General features: G+C 31.5%; 1 protein-coding gene across 2 annotated transcripts; it reads left to right on the plus strand.

Annotated features, from left to right (window-relative positions):
- Positions 1–1,719: 1,719 nt before the first annotated feature.
- On the plus strand, positions 1,720–4,161 carry LOC131647130 (uncharacterized). 2 transcript variants are annotated; one of them, XM_058917044.1, is made up of 3 exons: positions 1,720–1,841; positions 2,866–3,548; positions 3,633–4,161. In XM_058917044.1, exons 2-3 carry the CDS (start codon positions 3,179–3,181, stop codon positions 3,713–3,715), a joined length of 453 nt encoding a protein of 150 aa, XP_058773027.1. In that variant the 5' UTR covers positions 1,720–1,841; positions 2,866–3,178; the 3' UTR covers positions 3,716–4,161. The 2 variants fall into 2 exon arrangements, with proteins under 2 accessions (XP_058773027.1, XP_058773028.1); XM_058917045.1 differs by having other exon boundaries at positions 1,755–3,548.
- Positions 4,162–10,735: the final 6,574 nt, after the last annotated feature.

Here is a 10,735-nt window from a genome sequence, read left to right on the forward strand (position 1 = left end):
CTGTCTATGGAGGACTTAGTTCATCAAGCCTTCAAAGTAGAACAACAACTTATAAGAAAAGACAAGTTATGAGGAGTTCAAGTTTTTCTTTCAATTCAAAAAATTGGAAGGACAAAAAAAAAAGAGGGAGCCTCTTCATCATCAAAAGAGATTGTGGGTGACACTTAAGGTAAAAGTACAAACTCATCTCAAAATGTTTCTACTAACAATATTTTAAAGTGTTTTAAGTGCCAATGTCAATGACTCATGGCTTCTTAATGTCCAACAAAAGGAACTATGCTAATTAAAGAAAATGAGGAGCTTGAGGATGAGGAATATTATTGGTATGTTGAAGAAGGATATGAAAAGGATATTAAAGAAATTTCAAGTGGTGAACTTTGCATGATTTGGAGGTTCTTGGGAAACCAAGCCAAGGAGGAGGAATCAAATTAAACGGAAAACCTTTTCCATACAAGATGCCTAGTGAAAGAAAATGTATGTTCTTTAATCATTGATGGTGGTAGTTGTACTAATGTTGCTAGTACACGATTTATTTCAAAGTTTAGAGTTGGAAACAACATCTCACCCTAAGCCTTACAAACTTCAATGGCATAATGAAAATGTTGAAATTCTTATTGACAAACAAGTAGAGGTGTGTTTAAAAATTTGTAAATATGAAGATTCTATTTTATGTGATATGTTGCCCATGGAAACTTGTCACTTGTTGCTTGGTAGGCCATGACAGTTTGATAAAAAATTTATACATGATGGTCGTACTAAAAAGTACTCTTTTATGCATTATGGCCAAAAGATTATTCTTGCACATTGAATCCTAGTGAGGTGAGAGAGGATCAAAAGAAATTAAGAGAAAAATATGAGCAAGAAAAAAGAGAAAAAGAAAAAAGAAGTTTGACAAAAAAAAAAGAGTGTTAAAAAAAGAGAGTTTGATTGCCAAAAAAAGGAGAGATTAAAGAGACAATCATGAGCAAACAACCCATATATTTGCTGATTTAAAAATAGGTGGCTTTGTTAACTAACATTTCTAACACTCAAAATTTGTCAAGTTGTGTTGAGCTTCTTTGGAGGATTTTAAGGACTTATTTCCTAAGCAGATACCAAATAGATTACCACCTATAAGAGGAATTGAACATCATATTAATCTCATTCTGGGAGCATCTTTGTCTAATAGGCCAGCTTATGAAAGCAATCCACATCAAATTCAAGAGATTCAAAAACAAGTTGCTGAATTGATAATAAAAGAATGGGTAAGAGAAAGTCTAAGTCCTTGTAATGTTCCTGTTATTTTAGTTCCAAAAAAAAAAATGGTAGTTGGAGAATATGCACTGATTGTAGAGCCATTAACAATATTACCATAAAATATAGACATCCAATTCATAGGTTAGATGACTAACTTGATGAATTATTTGGTGCATACCTATTTTCTAAAATTGATTTAAAAAGTGGGTATCATCAAATAAAAATTAGGGAAGGGGATGAATGGAAATAAAACTTTTAAAACAAAGTATGGTTTATATGAATGGATGATTATGTCTTTTGGTTTAACTAATGCACCTAGTACTTTCATGAGACCAATGAACCATATTTTGAGGGAATTTTGGAGAAAATTTGTTGTTGTGTACTTTGATGATATCTAAATATATAGCAAAAATTTAAAAGACCATTGTGAACATTTAAGAGTTGTTTTGGAAGTGCTAATACAAGAACATTTATTTGAGAATTTGAAAAATGTGTATTTTTGCACGGATCATGTTATTTTTCTAGGTTTTGTTATCAGCTCCAAAGGAATTCATGTGGATGAAGAAAAGGTAAGAGCAATCAATGATTGGCCGCCACCTAAAAATGTAAGTGAAGTAAGAAGTTTTTATGGTTTAGCAAGCTTCTATAGTAGGTTTGTGAAAGATTTTAACACAATTATTGCACCTCTTAATGAAATAGTTAAAAAGAATGTTGTTTTTAAAACGGGTTAGAAACAAGAGAAAACAGTTGTTGCACCAAAAGAAAAACTCACCAACGCATCAATTTTAGCATTGCCAACTTTTGTCAAATCTTTTGAAATTGAGTGTGATGCTTCTAATGCTGGAATTGGAGTTGTTTTGATGCAAGAAGGACATTCAATTACTTATTTTAGTGAGAAATTAAAAGGGGATGCCCTTAAATACTTTACTTATGATAAGGAATTGTATGTCTTGTTTAGAGCATTGCATACTTGACAATATTATCTTTTTTTCCAAAGAATTTGTCATTCATAATGACCATGTATCTTTGAAACATTTAAAAGGGCAAGGTAATTTGAACAAGAGGCGTTCTAAATGGGTAAAATTTCTGAACAATTTTCATATGTGATCAAGTATAAAAAAGGAAAAGCAAATGTATTGGTAGATGCGTCATCTACAAAATATGCTTTGCTTTCTATTCTTGAAACAAATTTTTTTGGTTTGGAACACATTAAGAAATTGTATGAGAATTATCGTGAACTTTTTCCAAATTTTTAGCTTGTGATCACGCTGCCATTAATAGATATTTTAGGTACTTGTTTAAATAAAAAAACTATGTGTGCCCAAAAGTTCCGTTAGAGATTTACTTTTAACTGAGGCGCATGAAGGAGGTTTAATGGGTCATTTTGGGGTTGTCAAAACCTTAGATTTGGTGCAAGAATACTTTTATTATCCTCGCATGAAAAATGATGTTCAAAATTTTTTTGAAAGGTGCATTGTGTGTAAAAAATCTAAATTAAAGGTTTTGCCTCATGACCTTTATACACATTTGCCTACCCCTGATTTTTCTTTGATTGACATTTCAATGAGAATTTTGTTTTAGGTTTGCCAAAAATAAAGGATGAAAAAGATTTTATTTTTCTTGTTGTAGACATGTTCCTCAAAATGGCTCATTTAATACCATGCAAAAAGGTAGATGATGCAAGTCATGTTGTTGATTTGTTCTTTAAAGAAGTAATGCGCCTTCATGGTCTACTAAGAAACATCATTTCCGATCGTGACACTAAGTTCCTAAGCCATTTTTGGAGAACTTTATGGGGGTAAGATGGACACCAAATTAATTTTCTCCACTACTTGTCATCCACAAATGAATGGACAAACTGAGGTGGTAAATTTAACTCCTTATATTCTTCTTATAACTGTCCTTAAAAAGAATTTGAAGACGTGTGAAGAATGTATACCACATGTGGAGTTTGGCTTGCAATAAAGTTATCAATAGTAATACTTTATATTCACCCTTTAAGATTGCTTATGGCTTCAATCTGTTAACCCCTCTTGATTTATTACTATTGTCTAACACTTCTCTTTTAAAACATAAAGATGGAAAAGCTTACGCGAGTTTTGTTAAGAAATTGCACGAACAACTAAAATTGAAAATTGAGAAGAAAAGTGAAAGTTATGCTAAGCATGCAAACAAAGGGATGAAAAGAGTTGTTTTTAAACCCGGTGATTGGGTTTGGGTACATATGAGCAAAGAAAGGTTTCTTACTCAAAGAAAATCCAAACTTCAACCAAGGGGAGATGGACCCGTCCAAGTGCTTGAAAGGATCAATGGTAATGCTTACAAACTTGAGCTACCCGGTGAGTATAATGTAAGTGATACATTTAATGTGGCTGACTTGTCTCTTTTTGATGTAGGTGATGACAATTTCAACTCGGGATCAAATTCTCTTCAAGAGGGAGGGGATGACGAGGACATAATTGTTAAAGACACAGGTTAAAAAATTCAATGGCTAGGAAAACCAATGATTGGGGCACATGCCAAGAAAGCTAAGGATACATTAAATCAAATGGTAGCAATTATGATGGAAACAAGGTCTAAATTATAAAACTCGAGGCTTAAAATAGTCAATTGAATAAGTCCCCCAAAGAAGAAGGGGTGAATGTTATGCTGCTTCTTTTACTTAATGTTATTCATATTTTGGGTTGTAATAATGTGTTTGGGTAAGACTTGGTTTTATTTAGGCCCAACACTTATATTTGTGTGTTATTTTAAATTTTAAGTGTGTTGACAAGTTTTAGCCAATTACAAGCTCTAAAGTCTATAACTTGGCATACGACTTGGAAATGGTGTGTTTATCCTTCAAATAAAGGTTGAAACATGAAAAGTGCAAAAAGAATCAAAGGAAATTCAATGGAGAGAGAGGGAGGTGAAAATCTTGATCATTAGGAAAGGGAAGATGTTGCCCAATAAGGAAATGCAAGATTTACTATCATTTTGTTTGTTCAATGATTAAATCAAACAAAACAAAAATGCAATTTTTCATCAAATTTGGTCGTTCCCCTCTAGATATTATCTTGTTTTTGCAAATCCTCGTGTAATAAATTAGTCACCCACAATAATTTCCAATTGTGGTAGAATAATTTCTTGTTTTATTTGTTTATACATTTAATTCATGTAATCAGAATCATATGCCTATTATCTTATAAAAGGGGGCATAAGTAATGAGAAGGACATAATATTTTGAGTTAAAAAAACTCTTCTCTGTATCTCGTCATATGATTGGAGAAACATGTATCTAAGAACCATCCTTCAGAATCGTAGCTCTCAGTATTGATTGTTCTTACCATCAACAAGACCAGATTGGAGTCTAAGCCTCCTTGTGCCAAGTTTTCTTTTTCTTCGATCTTTGGATGTTTTCCATTTCCAAAACAACAATCAAGTGCATATTGGCCATATTTTTCACAGTTGAAACATTCATTTTTTTTTATCATATCCCTTCGTCTACAACATTTCATAATGCCTTCTCAAGGATTAAAGTCAAACTTTTTTTTATTTTTGTATCGCCACCATATTATTTCTCAAGTATATCGTAATCCTCTTTGAAAGTTGTCGCCTATGAGATTATATCAAACTCCTTTGCATTACCACATTGGTGAATGTAGAACAATTCCTTTTAATCCTTCTTTTATGATTTCTTGAATGTTCCTCGCTAAACTTATGATGGATTTTCAACCAATGGTTGAACTGAAGGCTTTCAATTACAAACTCACTCACCTCTTGAATATTGAAGATGACTTTCATTTGTTTGTACCATCTGTTTCAGTTATTACCATCAAGAAACACACATGTACATGCACAGTCAGGAACTAAGACCAACACACACCTAAACACATAACACACACTCTTTACATTTTCATCTAATATTTTATCTTTTTGATAAATATCAGCTACATGAAAATTTAAAAAGTTTAATTTCTTCTTTTTCTTCATTTATTTTATTTTATATTATGGCGAACTTTTTTCTATCTTCCATGGATCATTAAGAATATGCATTCCATTTTTTATTGTTTCATAATCATCATCTTTATCTCCATATTCATATTTTATTTTTTTCTTCATCAACTTCGGCCTCTCTTTTGTCGTTGTCATATCTTATTGTGCAATCATTTCCCTAATTCATTTGACTACAATGCTTACAAAGTTGCGAACTTCTCCAAATTGACTTTAGTACCAACACTAAATTATTTTTGTTTGTGTTAAAAGGACAATTTTTATATGGACACAACCATAATACATGAATTTATATACAATCAATTATATTTTTTTATTAATTAAAAAATTAAAATAAAATTGTCTCTCTCCTCCATTAAACTAACCACCCCTATGATAGCATTTAAAAAGGAAATAAAATTTTTAACAGATGTCAATTTTCTCACTTTTTATTGGTTGTGCCTAAAAATATAGATTTAGGTTTGTATCCATACAAATATTTATCTGTTTTAAAATTGAGGTTTTTATTAACTTCGTGTGTATTAAAAACGGTCTTACTATCAACGTTAAATTATTGTTTTTTCAGTATTAACGTGGGCTTCTGGCCAATGCTAAACATTATTTTTCTAAACAGTTTTAGGAATTTATATAAAAAAAACTCTATTTATTCTATTTCATACTCAGGAATCTAAAATTGATGTTAAATCCAACAAAAAAAAATATTAGGAAATCCGAAGCTGATGATAAATATAAAACATTTTCCAATTTTTCTTAATTATTTTTTTCATTTTTATCTTTTATTAATTTAAAATTTAATAAATAATTAAAATTAGTTGGAAAATATATAATCAAATGACAATGTACATATTAGATATTATTTTTTTTTAAATTGAAAATAAAAAAAAGATCAAAACTGTTTAAAAATAAAATTGGGAGACTAATTTTAAAAATAGACTAAAATAAAGGACAAAAACTATAATTTATATAATACACTATAGTGTTAATAAAATATGTATACAACTGTCTTATATAACTTGATTTGTGGAGACGACACTTAATTATTATAATTAATATGACTTAAAAAAACACAAAGTATCATACGAGAGCAAAATTTCTTATTAAAATTTCAAAGTTCTTAATATTTTTAATTTTTTTAAAGTAAAGTTAGATATTCAGAGGGTAAAACAAATTAAACTAAAGATAAAAATAATTTTAAAAAACTAGATTAACTAATAAAAGAAAAATAAAAGATTGGAAGAATTTATTTAAATAGTTTGATTTTAAATTTAAAATCGATGCACTAAATCAATAATTTGGTTTAATTCAACCATCAAAGAATTTAAATGGTTGGATTTAATTCATTTGGTTTTCAGACTAATCAAATCAATCAAAATGGTAGATTTACTCGATCTAATTTTGTGGACAATACATGACCCTCCAATATCGGTGTATATAAGAAAATTTCTTCACCCACCTCCTAACCTTCCAGCCCACCTCTGGTGAATTTACAACACTACTCCTTGTTTCGGAAGTTCATTTCCGAAAAGCAACTTTTTTTTGAAAAAAAGGTGTTTTCGGAAATGTATCTCCGAAAACGTGTTTTTTTAATATAAAATATTGATTTCGGAGATGCATCTCCGAAATAAAGTTACATTTTTAGAAAATGTGGTGTTTCGGAAGTTCATCTCCGAACGCACCCCCCTGGAGGAATTCGGAAATGAACTTCCGAATTTATGTCTGGACAGAAGAAAAATGGAAAACAACAACGATTCGCTTTATTTAATCGGGTGAAGATTACAACGATAATATTACTGAAAATTAAAGTTACATATTGTTGAACACGGGTAGGTGGGGATGAGTCAACATTTTGATTACGTCGTCCGCCGATCTTTGAAGTTTCGCGTCCAACTCGATCGGGCCTTTCGAAGAAAATCGGTCGAACGTTGTCCACAAAACTGCTAAATCTTCGTCGTTCTTGATCTCAAAAGGTGTGAACTTAATGCCTCCCTCGTCGTTAAGCGACGACGAGCAGTACTCGAGCTTGACAACCTTTCGATTCTCGGGATAGCGCAAAAGCGTGTTGAGCGACGGTATCAACTCCGCAAACGGCGTGTCGCGCGAGAAGCGAAATTGGAACGGCATCGAGTAGCCGGTTTCAAAGTAGACGAATGCTAGGTGGGGGTAGGTTTGTGTCATTTGTGTTTTGTGGTGTGAAGAGGATGAAGAAGAGTGTGTGGTGAGAAGTTTTGGAGAAATATGATGAAATAGTGAAGGAGGGAAATTTGTATATGCAGCAACAGTTTCGGAAATGAACTTCCGAAAATATGCACGGATTTTGAATTTTTTTGACTTCGGAAATGCACTTCTGAATTGTGGAAATTTTTTTTAAAAAAAAGCGCTTCGGAAGTTCATTTCCGAAGCAGGGGTAATTTGGGATTTTCGCTGGGGGTGACCCCCATAGGGAGGTGGCTAAAGAAATTTTCTTTTTTTAATATAAAATATTGATTTCGGAGATGCATCTCCGAAATAAAGTTACATTTTCAGAAAATGTGGTGTTTCGGAAGTTCATCTCCGAACTCACCCCCCATGATGGAATTCGGAAATGAACCTCCGAATTTATGTCTGGACAGAAGAAAAATGAAAAACAACAACGATTCGCTTTATTTAATCGGGTGAAGATTACAACGATAATATTACTGAAAATTAAAGTTACATATTGTTGAACACGGGTAGGTGGGGATGAGTCAACATTTTGATAACGTCGTCCGCCGATCTTTGAAGTTTGGCGTCCAACTCGATCGGGCCTTTCGAAGAAAATCGGTCGAACGTTGTCCACATAACCGCTAAATCTTCGTCGTTATTGATCTCAAAAGGTGTGATCATCAACCCTCCCTCGTCGTTAAGCGATGGCGAGCGGTACTCGAGCTGACAGTTTGAAGAAACTACCTACGACATCAGGAAATAATGATATACTTCTGGCCGATAAGGAAGATGTTTTTATTCCAGATAACCTTCATATGAAGAAGCTTTTTGAGAGCGAGAAAGTTTTTGTATGGTATCCTAAGCATAACATGACACCATTGTTCAAGAGTAAACTATCTGATATTTACAGAAAAGTTGGTGCTAGAAATATCTCTGAGTCACTATCCAAAGAAGAATCATCTGTTGTGAATGATGATGTTGAACTCGAGCATGTTGATCCAAATAATATTCTCAACTTAAGGGGGTTGGTTAAGCTTATTCTTGGTTTTCTTGCGTGTTGTAGCCTGAAAATGGAACAAAGTAAGAGACATGAAGCTGTTCAAAGTCTTGTCAACTTGAGTTTCCGCGAGACAAAGGAGCTAATCAATGTAAGCTATAGTTTATCATTATCATCAGGGGACGTCATTACAAAAAAATCAAACAAAGGGGTGCGCTGGGAAAGTCAAAGTTCTATGTTTATAATCCAGAAGATGGATAGTGTTCGCGGCGATGAAATCCAAGAATCTACATATTGATTTTAAAAGCGAAGAAATTGATTTTCTAATGGAATCCAAGAATCTACATATTGAGCATGAAGATGAGATGTTCCTCAACTCTGCCTTCTCTTCTGGCTAACTCTATTGCCGCTGCTTACTGGTTTTTCTGTTTGAATATGCTTTTCGGAAGTTCATCTCCGAAGACACCCCCCATGAGGTGTTTTCGGAGATGCACTTCCGAATTATGGAAATTTAAAAAAAAAAAAAAAAGCGTTTCGGAAGTTCATTTCCGAAGCAGGGGTATTTTGGGATTTTCGCTGGAGGTGACCCCCATAGGGAGGTGGCTAAAGAAATTTTCGTATATAATCAATTCATCCATGTTTTCAATTGGGTCATTTTGAAAATAGGTGGATATGTGATATGGAAGGTTGAATAATGGTTTTAAAAACTTTTTTTTTTGGTTGAATAATTGTTAAAAAATATTTAAAATTGAACGATATAAAATTCTTATGATATAGATAAGATCATCTTCAATGGTAGTTTATTTTATTGAGTTCTTCACATGTACCATTAATTTAATAATTAAATATTTAAAAAATTTGTCATGTCATAATAGAGTTGCATTGCAATGCAACAACTAAAAGATTGTAGTACCCAATCAAATTAAGTTATGAGGTAAAGTTATGGGACCCATATCAGATTTTTATTAAAGTTAAAATTAAATAAGTTCTTCTAATATGATGTCGCGTAGTGGGTCTCATAAAGAACTCAAATGTAAATTGCACCATTTGAGATGCTCTAAGCTATCATATATAGACGCAACAGAAAATGATGGTAAAGAAAAACCATACAAAAAGCTACCATATATGATATACCATACAAAAATACTCAAAGATTTGTAGTGGTTATATGTATAAAAAGACAAGACATATGCATATGTATATCTCACATCATAAAATAAATAACAAAGATGTACTAATCGTGTTAGGTGTACAGTTATCTATAAATCTAGTAACAAACCCGTGCGTTCGCACGGGTTCTGGTACGGGACGCGCATTTGTTTCAGATGTATATTTTTTAATAGAAAAATGTCTGATATCCGTGAAAAAATAATAATTGAATGTATAATTAATAAAAAATATTTTGATCAGCAACTTCATGTCCCGTTAATAATCAATATTTTGATCGATAATTTCATGTTCGCATGTACAAATATTATTTTGATCAATAACTTCATGTCTCCGTGTATCTTAAAAAATATTTTGATGAGTAACTTCATGTCCCGATAATAATCATTATTTTGATCAGTAACTTCATGTCCCGATAATAATCAATATTTTGATCAGTAACTTCATATTCTCGTGTCCAAATATTATTTTGATCAACAACTTCATATCTCCGTGTACCTTAAAAAATATTTTGATCAGTAATTTCTTGTCTCGTTCATAGATAATATTTTGATTAGTAACTTCATGTCCCGTTAATAATCAATATTTTGATCAATAACTTCATGTTTCCGTGTACGGAAGAATATATATTAGAAATTTAAGATTTAAAAGATAAAATCTGAGTTTGATTTGTATAAGTTTTATTTTTTTTATTTTTTTTATGTGTATTGTATCCTATTCTAGATAAGTAGATGCTTAATTTCTTTTAATTAAGTCATTGTAAATGAAAAAATAAATAAACTAACTTATATATATATATATATATATATATATATATATATATATATATATATATATATATATATATATATATATATATATATATTTATTGATAAGACAACATTTATATGTAACCAATTACTTCATTACAATGATTTGACTGCATTGACTTTTAGGGTAAAAAAAGTTAATGTATTAGACTATTTGAAGCTTTAGCCTCTCACCCCTCCTCTTCCTACACCTTACTCATAAACTTCTATATAGATCACTTATTATGGGACAGAAGAAATATGATATACCAAACAAAAATACTCAAAGAATTGTTGTATTTATATATAAAAAAGATAAGAAATATGCATTTGAAGATCTCACATTATATTATAAAGGATCACACTAACTTGT

This window comes from Vicia villosa, linkage group LG2, assembly GCF_029867415.1.
Source record: "Vicia villosa cultivar HV-30 ecotype Madison, WI linkage group LG2, Vvil1.0, whole genome shotgun sequence".
Classification (NCBI taxonomy): Eukaryota; Viridiplantae; Streptophyta; class Magnoliopsida; order Fabales; family Fabaceae; genus Vicia; species Vicia villosa.